We start from the raw sequence: 12,459 nt of genomic DNA, 5'->3' as shown, positions 1-12,459 counted from the left end.
CGTTTCTTTGGGTCGGTATCACAACGGTTGTTCTTTGTCTCCTCATGTTGTCGGTGTCTGTTTCTTTGCTGTATTTCTATACTGAATTGAGGTCCGTACATGACCTGCTACTTATCCAGTTTTCATCTCGCTTGTGTGTCTGTGTATGTATCGTACAATGTGTTTTCCCTTCCACATGTGTTCCATTCCATTACCACATCAATCACTCCTTCCGTCGATACTTTCCATCTCCATCCCAGAGTAGTCCGCTAACCCCAATAGCTAACTTCCATCACGCCTTCAACTTCTCCATCTCCTCATCCTTCATCCTCGCCCAATCCACCATCACCCTCCCATCTTCACACTCGATCGTCGGAAACAAATCCTTGAACCCGGCGCCGTTCCTAGCACGCTCCGTTATGTATGTATGCACTACGTCCTGACCGTTGCAGGACTCGGAGTGGATTGGACAACGGGCGGTGAAGACTGCGTTCTCAGTATCGGCACCACGATCGGCATCGACTCCAGTGTCGTTGCCTTCCGTCTGCTCGTCAGGCGAGGGGAACGAGAAGACAGGTCGAGGTGTTGAAGATGGGTTCGCGGCGTTGTAGGCTTCGTTCAGGGCTTTTGAAGCGGCGCGCGGTCGACCGGTGTTTAGCGGTTTCTTCTCGGCCTGGATTTTGTAGCTGGGAGAAGGGGTGGGGTCGATGAACGCGGGAAAGGAGGATGTGTCTGCGTTACGGGCCGGTGGGAACGTGAATGCGGGTGTGGTATCGCGCTGCTGACTTGAGCCTCCACGTAAACCGACGGGTGCCTGTCCGATGGGAGTTTGCGCCCTCGATGACTGAAGACTGCTCGCAGGATGTTCACCACCCTCCCGTCTAGCAGGAGCATTCAACTCATACCCCGTATCACCCGTGTCATAATCCCTCTGCGCCAAACCCCTCAAATACACCGTACTCTCTTTCGACCGGTAGTCAGGTGCACGGAACGGACTATTCTCCCTAGTCTGAGCCCTCGACTCGCGAATCACATCCGGATGACCTAGACCATGGAGGTACAAACCACTTCCACCACCCTCATCAGGTGAAGTATCTCGTGGACTGCAACTCCGAAACCTAGACGGCGTGTGCGAGCGTGACGAGAGCCTAGATGGCGAAGGAGTAGGCCGACGAGAAACAGTTTCTACGAAAGCGGAAATGTCGGAGGGATCCATCCAGCCCTGTGAGACGGAGAGGTTGGCTACCATGTCTTCTTCTTGCCATTGTGGAGCGTGGTGAGACGCAGTTCCACTTCCACTTCCTCCTTCGGCAACATCTGTGAGCGGGCTTAGTGATCGCCGGATCCCTTCCGCGGCTAGGAGCTGGTTCAAACGTGAGGTGCTCGCTATGGGTCGGAGTGAAGTAAGGCCTTGACCATTGCGGACGCTGAGACCGTGCTGGTGGGTTGGCGATACGGGACGTGAGACAAATGGTGTGTTGTCTACCGAGGCGTTGCGAGAGCCAGGTGCGGAGTACGCGAGGTAGTGGCCGCGGTCGTGCGGTGTGTAGCTTGTTGCTGGGAAGAAGGCTTGCGAAGTGTCGCTGGCCGTGGGAGGAGCTTCGACGGTGCCGATGCGTGGGACGTTGGTTGAGGAAGATGAAGTGCGGTGAGGTGGTGCTGGTCGAGAACGAGAAGTGGATCGTGAGCCGAGGTTCGAAGATACTTGCGAGGGTACTAGCAGTGTCGTGAAGGACGGGACACGTGAAGGAGCCTGACTGGGTAACGGGTCCTGCGCGCTTGCCTTGGGGGTTACAGCAGCATCAATGTCCTTTGCGGTGCCTTTTACAGTCTCAGTCTCCTTCTTCTTCTTCTCTCCAGCTTTCTCTTCTTCCAGCGCCTTCTTCGTCTCTTGCTTCTTGATCTCCTCCTGCTCCTTCTGCCATTCCCACTCGTGAACACAAGATCTCTGCAAAGCAGCAACAGTGCTTTCAAGAACGAGATCCGGTTTCTTGGAATCGTAGAGCGGTGCTTGATCTGTAACGACCCCTACGATGTTGATGCCTTTTTTGGTCGAGAAGGGCACTGGCTCGATCGGGTTACCGACGGGGTAGGCGTAGATGAAGTGGCCTCGGTAGTGGTACGCAACGCCTGTTTCGAGCGTGTGGTCGCCCTTTAGACCGGAGATGAAGACCCGCTGTTTGGTAGCTTTGATTCGGGCTGCGCGCTCTGGGATACGATCAGTATAGAGATCTTGTGCTGTAAGCGGGTTCGACCAAGCTTGGTGACTAGTTCAGGAAGTAGCGATCGCTACATCATACTCGCTCGACGGAACTTAGGAACTTACCATTCGCGATAGTCTTTGCATTTCCTCTCCCCGCCATCGTTGCGCCTGCTCAAACGGGTAATCGTGTGCGTTGGCGGTGGGTTGTTACGTGATGTCACAACAGCGTCGCAGCAATCGCAGATGTAGATTGAGAAAGCGACAGCACCAAGTCACGGAAGTAGCGCGGGTATGTCACAAGGTTATTCCTTTATGACCATCAGGCAGTTTGGTGGTGACCGCAAGTGACTTTCGATCCACGTATGACCTCACAGCAAACGGCAGCTGAGCTAAGACCATGCGGGAAGACCCTGCGTGTGAGGTGGTGAAAGTGAAAGCGAACATTTCGATCGGGTATAGCAGGAGAAGGCATCTCGAGATACAAGGATAGTGAAGAAGGTTGCTTGTAAGGGTCAACACGGTGCTGGTCAGATATCCAGAATAGGCAGGCGCGGAAAATGAGGAAAGGTTCAGTACACAATGAGCAGCATGCTGAAATATCGTCTTGCAGCCTCGTCAAAGTACGCCTATGATGGAAGATGTGCGTATGATATTCAACGCTACGTGCAAATGTCAGTTGACATTGAAAGTCATTGAACAACGTTCAGAAAAGAGGATAACAAAGACGGACTGCACAAGCATGGAAATGAGAGTATGGTTTAAATAAATGGGATATCAAATTGATTAAGACACGCTGTTATGTTCCACTTCTTTCTTCTAGGGTATCACACTCTATCGGGTAGCAGAGGTACCGTCAGAGCCATCAGCAGCGGCACCAAGACCCTCCTCATCACCGGGCTCGGTGTAAGTGCCAGACTTCTTGGTAGCACCACGTGTTCGCTCGTCGAGGATGTTGCTCTTGTCGATAGCGTCCTTCTCGTCACGTTCTGTAGAATGTTAGGACTTTATCATAGGAACTGATACACCTGGAATACGTACCCAACTGAGCGTCAGAGTCACCACCGTTGGTGTACTCGGTCGCCTCAACAGGCGCCTCGTCGTTCTGAACGGGGATCTCGGTCTGGCCGGTACGGGACTTGTAGTCGTTATCCATGGCGTTGCCGTTGGGGATCTCGCTGGAGCTCATGATGGTGGTGTTGATGTTGTTGGTTTGGGTGGTGGATATAGTGGTGAAAGTGTTGAAGACGAGAGTAGTTGATTGAGATGTGATGATGTGTTGATGTAGAACAAAGCAGATGGGATTACCTCCTTATGTAGACGATGTGAGCAGAGATGCTACGTCATGGTATCGACCATGTCCCCTCAAGCCTCTGATGCAACATGGTGTTCGAAACAATAGGGAGGCAGGGCCGCGATCTAGATCCCATACCGCGATCACAGTTATGACCGCATAGTCCAGAATGCCATACTGCCCTCCACAAAGCGCCACACCAGCATGGGATTGATGTGCACTGGAAAGGGGATAGGCATATGGCGATCCGGGAAGCGGGTCCCTTCCTAGAGGCGGGAGCTGATTGCGCTTGTCGGAGGTATGCGATGCAATGACTAGCAGACGTGAGAGTCGCCGCGTCATACTGTGGTGGTGCTGCAGGCCAATGCAACGCATTTCACACAGCCGTCCACAGTTCCTTCTCTTTCTGGATGACTGGCAGTGCGCGAGTGCTTCTACGGTGCCATTGATGCTATGCAAAGCCACGCAGACGTCAATACAGTCTATCATGACAATCCACAGGACTGCGTCATGCCTCCACAATGGCACGGGGACTGAACGCCCGTCATGCAAGGAACAGCACGATAGCCCATGGACCCAGAGCTAGCATCGCACCTGCAGCCGAAAGAGGGTGACAGTCGACGTCAACACAAGCGTAGCGTCAGGGGAGTGTGGAGCCTCTTGTCTGAGCTACAGATTGGCGAGATCGATCGTGCATGAGATATCGGTTTCTGTGCGATGTCGATGACGCTGGAGGCTGGAAGTTTGTTTTGAGATGGCTGGTCGACGTTAGGTGGGAGCATTGACGCGAAACGCGACATCGCGACGTCACGACATCACGTTGGCCCGGGAGCGACTTAGCCTGCGTTAGGGGTAGGGATACAGACAATCGAGCAACCACATCATCGCATTTGAGATGCACATGCATTCTCTTTTAGCGATAACTGGGGCGCTGATATTGCGTGCATGCGCAGCCGCGCTCTAGGTAGGTCAAGGGTGAGTATACGCAGAACCCTAGCCAATTGCAGGATAATCCATCGCCGAAAATAGGACGTAGCATTTCCAAGGCGTTACATTGCAGTCCACAGAGATTATGATTTTCAAAGCGTAACCATGAGTTTGTCCCTATCCAAATAATACATAGCAGAATAACTACGCCAAAGATGCACAACGTTTCTCAGATGATACAGCGACGATCATTCTACGCACTGGCGCCGGCATCGACCGCAGTTCCGCTCTCGCTCGTGTCCTTCTTCGCCTCCTCGGTCTTCTTCGCGGCAGCCATTTGCCATGCTGGGATAGCGGCGCGTCCCGGCGAGGGCCTACCGTATGCAGGGAGAGGCTTCTCGGTGGCAGGGCTGGGAGTGGGCGCGGGCGTTGCGCTACCATTTGTCTGGGTCTCGGTAGCGCTCGTGCCGTTGGTCTGCTCGCTGGATGCAGGAGTAGAGGACGGCTGTGGTGTCGATGCCGAAGCAGCGGGTGTGCCGTTTGTGTTGGGTGTCTGCGATTGCGACTGCGCTTGTCCGTAGTAGCCCGAGGTGCTCTGTGGGCGTGGTGGTGCCGGAGAGCTCATCCTGTTGCCAATCAACGTCTTCAGACTCTTCAGCTCAGTTGACAGCTCCTGCAGCCTCTTGTCGGTGGACTCCTTCTGTGAATCCAATGCCTTCGGAATCAGGTCCCTCAAGCCGCGGACGTCATCCTCGATACGTCTGTTGTCGTCTCCCTGTCTCTTCGACGACTCCTTGAGGCTGGTCAGGACACTCTCCACCTCACCAAGCGCGTCATCCAGTCTTGTTGTCCGTGCCTCTTCCGATGCCTTGAGAGCGGTTGTGTCGGTGTTGAGTTGCTCGAGGAGATCGAACGCGCGCTTGAAGGATTCGTCGACTGAGGCCTTGTCTTGCTCCAGCTGAGGCTGCGTAGGTGGTTGTATCAGGGGCAGGACGTATCGTTTCGCTGTGAAGTAGAGGCCGTATCCTACACCGCCCATGACGGTTGCCATGATGAAGTAGTCGCGCCAGTCGCGTTTCGGCGGTCTGTATCTGTCAGCATCGGAACCGGATGTAGATAGTCTCTATGCTTACTCCGGGGGCGGCGGAGGCGGTTGCCAGTATTGTTGGGGCGGATAGCTCCCATACGGGGCTGCCGGTGGTGGTCTGTACGCATTGCTGGCTACTGCGGATGTCTGGGGTGGAGGCGATGAAGCATAACTGGGGTCTTCGGCTGCACGCGCGAGCGAGACATCGACTTCTTCTTGTGTGAGGTTCTTGGATTGGAGAAAGGCGATGCGCTTCTCAAGGGGCGCGCTGGCAACGGACGGGTCCTGGAGGACTGGCGGCTGTTAGCATCGTCGCGTAGAACGTGTCGTGCGTCAACCTACAAGACACCGCCGACTGTATTATATCCTCGCGGACCATGTTGACTGCACGATACGCAATGCCAGTAGCACGCGCAGGTTGAAGTTGGTGATGGAACTGGAGAGTCGCGAAATGACGATCCGAAAGCTGGAGGCGGGTATGCCTCGGCTCCTTTAGATCGGCGGTCGGTTCCGCCTCGTCTCACGTGGCACGCCGACCGCAACTCTTTGCCAACTTCGACTCTGCGATGCGAGACGTCCCAACTCCAGATTATGACTTTCCATCGCAACATGCCCTGGTCTATGGTTATAAATACGGGCGATGCTGGTCATCTACACTACATCGGCAGTATGTCCACGGGAGAATGGTTAGCCTCCACCGACAAACACGGTACTGCGATGACGCATCAGACGCTGTGGCCAAATCAGCAGAGTCTGTACACTAACTTATGCCACTGCTCCATATTTCGATCACTATATTATTCCTTACTTCTTCTCCTTGGAAACTTGGATCACTTCGCCCGTCGCGGAGCATCTGCAATACTTGGACTCAGCATGTAGGGCAGAACAAACATAGTGTCAGTGTAAAAAGAGCGTGGATACATGGTGCTCATCCCGTGTTCTGTCAGTACCTCGACGTAATGTGCCCTGAAGGACATGGCAGACAGCACGAGAAAAAGAGCAGATTATCACGCAAGCTACTGAGAACCATGGTTGCGATACACTCAAGCCAAAGCTGACATTCGACATGCGACAGCATGCAAGCTACCCGAGCTTCAGAATATCGTTATACACTTTGGGAGTGTGTACTTCGATTTTCGGTATTTTCAATCGTCGCACTGTGTCAACGCGATTTCTTTGTAGTTTTGCCAGCTTTCATGATCACCGTTTGGTCACGTCTATCAATCGCTTTGTACTCGGATGACCCACATAAGGCGACTGCTCTGTGCCCGGCCAGTTAGAATACTGCACGCTTCCTCATATGAACACCCGCTCATTGGTTGTTCAGGGGCACTATGAGCGCGCGGTATTTGGTCGGTTCGAGAGTGAAGGTGTGTACTGTGCGGAGCTCAGACTTTCTTGCGGTGTAATCACGACCTTCACCTCATTGTGAATGCAGTCCAAGACAAACGCAGATTTCCGCCTCTCCACCAATCTCACACTGCTCAATTTCTCGTTCTATCTGCTCCACTCTTTCGCACATCCTCAGGGATTGCAGCTATCATCTAACTTAGAGACATCATGGACCGAACGAACATTATCGACGACAACGAAGTCGCGCGCGCCATGAATTTGGCTACGCCGAAGAAAGGCAAAGGAAAGGGTAAGAAAAAAGCTCCTGAACCCCACGCGAGCAGTCCTTCAAAGCAGAAGAGTACCACTGTACCAACTGCGAGGGCAAGGGCAAAAAGCACGACCCCAGCTACACCTTCCACTCCGACGCGGGCTTCTGGGGCTAGGTTCTACGAGGCGAACGGCTTGAGGATTCCATTGTACAACAAAGACGGCTTGGGCAACAAAAAGAGGCCGTACGCTCGCTTATCCAAGGGCCTGCTCAAGTACAGCGTGGACGACTTACTTGACATTGTAGAGCAGTATGCAGGCGCGGAGAAGAGGCAAGAGCTGAAGGACGAGGGACTAGCGAAATCAAGGCTCGCGAACTGGATCGAAGAGAAGGAGACACTTGCTCTTGGACGCAATCCGAAGTCGACATTATCTAGTAGGTTTCTTTCCCGTCGTATTGAATGCGCGCAGGTATACTGACAGTCTAAGTCGCAGATGAAGAAGAAGAAGAAGCCGATGATGCTGATGACGCCGTTTCCTTCCCGGCCCTCACCACCCCGACATCTTCCAGTGTGAGAACACCAATAAAGGCCAATACACCCTCTACACCCGTCAACAAAAAACATGACTCGCCAATTACGATCAAAGACAGTAGCACCCCCCGTCAATCTAGTCACCGGAAGAGGAGCGCACCTGATGAGCCACCGGACGGCCGGCCACACGCGAAGCTTCAGAAGGGTGACGCACTAACAAACACGGCTGCTACAAATACCGGACATTCGGCTGAGGATGAGTTCACAGGCACCCTAGTCGACTACACCATACCAACGCTTTCGCAAACGGAAAAACAAACATCGGTATATAACGCCAAAGGGTCCCGCCAAGATGCTTTCATGCAGGCCACTGGCATGAATCCTTTGGATCTCGACCGCTCTTCGATAATCATTCGCGGACGTAATGAGGATCGCGTGCTCACAGCGACATCTGGCCAAGGCTATCGCAAGGGCGATACGTACTTCTATGAGACCACAAGTAAGTAACAGCTTCTCTTTGAATACTCCTGATGCAATCCGGGTTGTTCCATTTGCCGCGCACTTCTTGACAACCATCTGGTACCTCCCGGGGCGGTCCAAACATAGCTTATCTCGGCTGTTCACTCCGCTTGCTCCATACAGCACACCTCGCTAACACGCTGCCTAGTACCACATCGCGCTACCAAGCCCAAACAACCTCCTTCCGCCCCGTATCTGAAAGAAGGAGAGCACGGGCGTAAAGGTGACTTCCAAGCCGACAACGACCGGCGCACGGGCGTGGGCCATCAATTTGAACCGGACGACTATCTCAAGTGGTCAGAGTTTAAGAACTTCCGCAGCGCGATTTTCGAGCAGTTTCCACACTATCCGAAGCCGAACCAGGGGATAACAATCGACCTTGAGACGAAGGATACATGGGATGCATGGCAAGTTTGGTACGATGAGTTCACGAAGAAGTACCCTGGCTATGCCGTGGCCCACTTGTGGCCTTGTGGCTGCGAGAAGGTGAGAGACGAGGATGAGAGTGAGGAGGAGTAACGGTGAAGGAGAGTAGCATTGGTATACTGCAAGCATGTCCCTACGATCGCTGTGTGGTAGCCGTCAGTATGAGAAGGATGTAGGTCACGGGTGATCAAGATGTGTCATTTCGTTGTAAACCTATACACTTCAATTCGCTGCCTGGAAAACCCCCAATTACCTCATGCTCACGCTCCGCAAAATTCTCGCTAACCTCTAAGCTAAGTGTGCGCAAATATCGGTATAAGACTCCTAGTCTCCTACTCACAGTGTCTAGGCTCGAGGTTCCTTACAACACTCGCTTACCTCTCCCGCAGCGCCTCACCAATCGAGACACCCACCTTACACAAAGGGACTTTTAAAACTGAACAGGTCTGCAGACTACACCGAGTCAAAAGCGTGTAAAGTAGGTGACACAACGTCAACGTAGACTGCAGGGTGTTCAGTTTTTTCACACACCATCATCACCAGACAAGTCTACAATGCGTCTGAAGCTCGAAATCCCTCAGCAAGACATCTCCAAAGAGGAAGAGCGCAAGCTCAAGATCCGAAAAGCCGCTGCAAAACGCTGGGTACCCAACCTTCAAAGGCCTCCGCCTCAGCTAAAAGAAATCAACGCTGCCTACAACAATAAGCTTATGAGGCATTACACCGACGGAACTGCAGCACCGTCAGACAACATCATCAGACCGCCAATCAGCAGGTCCGCCCGTGTCGACGCTTTACTCGCGACGCTCCCACTTCAACCGGCACAAAAGCTGCCAAAGTCACTCAGTCAAATACAAGCCGAGCACCGCGAACAAGTCAGAATTGCCGCACTTTTGGAGCCAAACAGAAAGATCACTGAAAGCGAGTACGCGAAAGAATTAGCGAAGGAAGCTTTCTCTTCAAATGGAAAACCTCGTGACCGCAAAAGTCTCAAGCGCAAGTCGAGGGTTGTTCCTGAAAGTGGAGGCGATCCGGGAGTAACGTCAAGGCAAAGACAAAAACTTGCCTGATTGGAGGGAGGCGAAGACGGATCGGTTTGCCGAGGCCACTGGGCAGGATGGAGTGTGATGAGTCAGGGTGCGGTGGTGGGCTCCGAGTCGAGCGGTTGATGAGCATATTACGACATTGGGTTGGGGACTGCGGCATTTGTTTCGAGGAGTACGGCGTTTGGGCTCAGTGACTGCGACGATTGCGGCTGGGAAGCGTTGCGATTATTTTAAGGGTTTGGCTGATTGGCGGTGTTGGGGTAGAAAAATGTAGACTAGTCAAGGCAACTATGGTACTTGATTACACATAAGGGTCTACCTTGACATTTGTGACTAGTGATGAAAAATGTATATGGCAGATAAATGTAGTATCCACGCGACGCAACTATGGTACCAGATATGGTTGTACGTGAGTGTCCACTTCGAAGTTCTCGGCCAGTGATATAAGATGTATATGGCAAGAAACGTAATATCTCAGCAATGCAACTATGGTACTGCTATGACTAGTTCCGCTTACCATGTGCGCACCTTGGTTTCCATGCGCGCTCACATATTTTATATCGAGCTAGCGGTATAAATAAATTATGTCCATGTCCACTTCCAAAGACCATATCATCACACCAAACCTCTACATTAAAACTCTGCAAAGAAAGTTGAATCCCAACTAAACCATCCAACACCAACACAAAACCGTAAAATCAAGCATCATGAAGCATTTCCTCTCGCCCGACCGCATGGTCGCAAAATCGCCTCCGCAAATGGGCGAGGAAGCCTCACCACCACCCACCACACCATCAGCCGCGAAGCCCAAACGTAAATGCCGCCTCATCATTCACCCGCCCAAAACACCATCGCCAAAGAAGCCCAAGCGTGGATGCCGCCTCACCATTCACCCACCCACGAAAAACCATGCCAAAACCCAATACCTCCCAACACCCCAATCACTCCCACAGCCGCCGCCAAACACCAGCGCCGCGCAGAAGAAGAAGAAGCCCTTCTTCCAACATTTCAGAACGCGAGCACAACTACGCACCCCCATCAATAAAACCTACTATTTCCCTACCGAAAAGAAAGCCAGAAACAACATACGCAACTCCCACTTTCTAGAGTCAGTGAAACTAGGTGTCACACCGCTCATCCACAAGTGTGAAGACATGGGCGATCTGGGACTCAGTGGCGTGGAGATGGAGGACGAGGAGAGAGGGGACAGGGGCGAGCTGGAGTTTGGAACTGGGTTGAAGGCGGAGATGGAAGAGGATGACGTGAAGAGGGGGAAGATGGCTTGGTTGAAGGAGAAGTTGTGGGGGAAGGGGACTTGGGCTGTTTGTACTGGGAGGGAAGAGGAGGAGGAGATGGAGCGTGAGCTTATGTGTTTGGCGAGAGCGGCGGTGCCGCTGATGGGTGCGCACGATGAGGATGAGATGGAGATCAACGGTGGACCTTCGATGAAGACAGAGATCCCAAATATGGGTGACTATATGGGTGACTTCTCGGAGGATGATATTCGATGGTTAGTAGGGTAGGGGGTGTGAGCTTATGGGATTTGATGGAGAGCACCTTTAGGCTATGTCATGGGCACGACGGGTTGCAGGGCATGACTTCGCAGCACAGGTATACGATTGTGTGCGATAGTGCCCGCATTTTCATATTCTTTCTTCTAGTAATCATAAAATCCTTTACCACTCTTCTTTCCCAGCCAGCCTGCATCGACCATCTTCTTGAGCAGCACTGCGGGCCTGTACTTAGAATCACCCGTGTCGTGGTACAAGACTTGCATGATCGCCAGGCAAGTGTCAATACCGATGAAGTCCGCTAGTTGCAGTGGACCCATGGGTACATTCGTTCCGTTCTTCATGATGCTGTCAATGTCCTCCTTGGCGCCTACACCCGTCTCGAGGCAAATGACAGCCTCGTTGATGTACGGCATAAGGATACGGTTTGCAAGGAAACCGGGGCTGTCGGCGGACTTGGACGGTATCTTTCCCATCTTCTCGCAAAACGCGATTGCGGTTTCGACGGTAGCTTGCGAGGTCTGAAGACCGGTGATAATCTCGACGCCCTTCTGGATGGGTACTGGGTTCATGAAGTGTGTGCTGATGACGCGTGATGGAGCCGAGAGATCTGTTGGGTCGGTGGTAGTGCTCGCCGCGATCTTGGTAATCGATATGGACGAGGTGTTGGTGGCTAGGATGGCGTGCGATGGGCAGATTTGCGCGAGTTGCGAAAAGATCTTGTGCTTGAGGTCTGGGATCTCTGGTACGGCCTCGATAACAAAATCGACGTCTGACAGATCGTCCATCGATGTGCTGGACGTCAATCGCTCTCTTGCCGCTGCGGCGTCATCTTTCGAGATTCTGCCCTTTCCAACATCCTTTTCGAGGAGCTTGTCCGCAAATTTCAGGCCTTTGTCGATTGATGCTTGGGAGTTGTCAATCAGCCGGACCGGTACTGAGGCCCTCTGTGCTGCTACAAGAGCTATTCCGAGGCCCTGATCATGTTAGATTGACACCTGTCGGGTTGGTGCATTGATGCATACCATCTGGCCTGCTCCAATAACACCCAGCTTCTTGACCTCAGCGGCAGCACCGAAAGAGGGAGTCGAGCTGAAGGCACGGCATTGCTGCCGTAGAGCGCATCGGGCGACTTGTCTTGAGGCCACGGAGAACATCGTGTGTATTTAATCGAAGGGTCGCACGAACTGTGGAAGATGCGCGATCAAACATGTGATGCAGAACGACATTTCCCCAGGCCGATGAGAACCGCGGCGGGCTAGCCGAGGCATGACGTTGACTGGCGGCGGGAAGGCGCGAAGATCAGCCCTGTCTTGGCGGATTTGCGCGGTTTGT

General features: G+C 52.9%; 7 protein-coding genes across 7 annotated transcripts; 3 read left to right on the top strand and 4 right to left on the bottom strand.

The window, feature by feature from the left end:
• Nucleotides 1–271: 271 nt before the first annotated feature.
• On the bottom strand, nucleotides 272–2,342 carry J4E78_010043 (uncharacterized protein; the record flags this gene model as incomplete). Its single annotated transcript, XM_049370625.1, has 2 exons — nucleotides 272–2,187; nucleotides 2,306–2,342. 2 exons carry the CDS (start codon nucleotides 2,340–2,342, stop codon nucleotides 272–274), a joined length of 1,953 nt encoding a protein of 650 aa, XP_049217647.1.
• Nucleotides 2,343–3,013: 671 nt separating this feature from the next.
• J4E78_010042 (uncharacterized protein) lies at nucleotides 3,014–3,368 on the bottom strand (the record flags this gene model as incomplete). Its single annotated transcript, XM_049370624.1, has 2 exons — nucleotides 3,014–3,168; nucleotides 3,221–3,368. 2 exons carry the CDS (start codon nucleotides 3,366–3,368, stop codon nucleotides 3,014–3,016), a joined length of 303 nt encoding a protein of 100 aa, XP_049217646.1.
• A 1,285-nt stretch (nucleotides 3,369–4,653) lies between these two features.
• J4E78_010041 (uncharacterized protein) lies at nucleotides 4,654–5,866 on the bottom strand (the record flags this gene model as incomplete). The annotated part of the gene is made up of 3 exons (XM_049370623.1): nucleotides 4,654–5,485; nucleotides 5,534–5,780; nucleotides 5,830–5,866. The coding sequence occupies 3 exons, from the start codon at nucleotides 5,864–5,866 to the stop codon at nucleotides 4,654–4,656; spliced, it is 1,116 nt and encodes a 371-aa protein (XP_049217645.1).
• A 1,181-nt stretch (nucleotides 5,867–7,047) lies between these two features.
• On the top strand, nucleotides 7,048–8,660 carry J4E78_010040 (uncharacterized protein; the record flags this gene model as incomplete). The annotated part of the gene is made up of 3 exons (XM_049370622.1): nucleotides 7,048–7,525; nucleotides 7,579–8,121; nucleotides 8,290–8,660. The coding sequence occupies 3 exons, from the start codon at nucleotides 7,048–7,050 to the stop codon at nucleotides 8,658–8,660; spliced, it is 1,392 nt and encodes a 463-aa protein (XP_049217644.1).
• A 461-nt stretch (nucleotides 8,661–9,121) lies between these two features.
• J4E78_010039 (uncharacterized protein) lies at nucleotides 9,122–9,637 on the top strand (the record flags this gene model as incomplete). Its single annotated transcript, XM_049370621.1, has 1 exon — nucleotides 9,122–9,637. The coding sequence occupies one exon, from the start codon at nucleotides 9,122–9,124 to the stop codon at nucleotides 9,635–9,637; it is 516 nt and encodes a 171-aa protein (XP_049217643.1).
• Nucleotides 9,638–10,320: 683 nt separating this feature from the next.
• On the top strand, nucleotides 10,321–11,136 carry J4E78_010038 (uncharacterized protein; the record flags this gene model as incomplete). Its single annotated transcript, XM_049370620.1, has 1 exon — nucleotides 10,321–11,136. The coding sequence occupies one exon, from the start codon at nucleotides 10,321–10,323 to the stop codon at nucleotides 11,134–11,136; it is 816 nt and encodes a 271-aa protein (XP_049217642.1).
• Nucleotides 11,137–11,270: 134 nt separating this feature from the next.
• J4E78_010037 (uncharacterized protein) lies at nucleotides 11,271–12,281 on the bottom strand (the record flags this gene model as incomplete). Its single annotated transcript, XM_049370619.1, has 2 exons — nucleotides 11,271–12,101; nucleotides 12,150–12,281. 2 exons carry the CDS (start codon nucleotides 12,279–12,281, stop codon nucleotides 11,271–11,273), a joined length of 963 nt encoding a protein of 320 aa, XP_049217641.1.
• Between the last annotated feature and the right edge of the window lie 178 nt (nucleotides 12,282–12,459).

This window comes from Alternaria triticimaculans, assembly GCF_023758025.1.
Source record: "Alternaria triticimaculans strain BMP 0046 chromosome Unknown scaffold_26, whole genome shotgun sequence".
NCBI lineage: Eukaryota > Fungi > Ascomycota > Dothideomycetes > Pleosporales > Pleosporaceae > Alternaria > Alternaria triticimaculans.
Note: the sequence above shows the minus strand (reverse complement) of the source record. Positions and strands in the feature narration are given on the sequence as shown.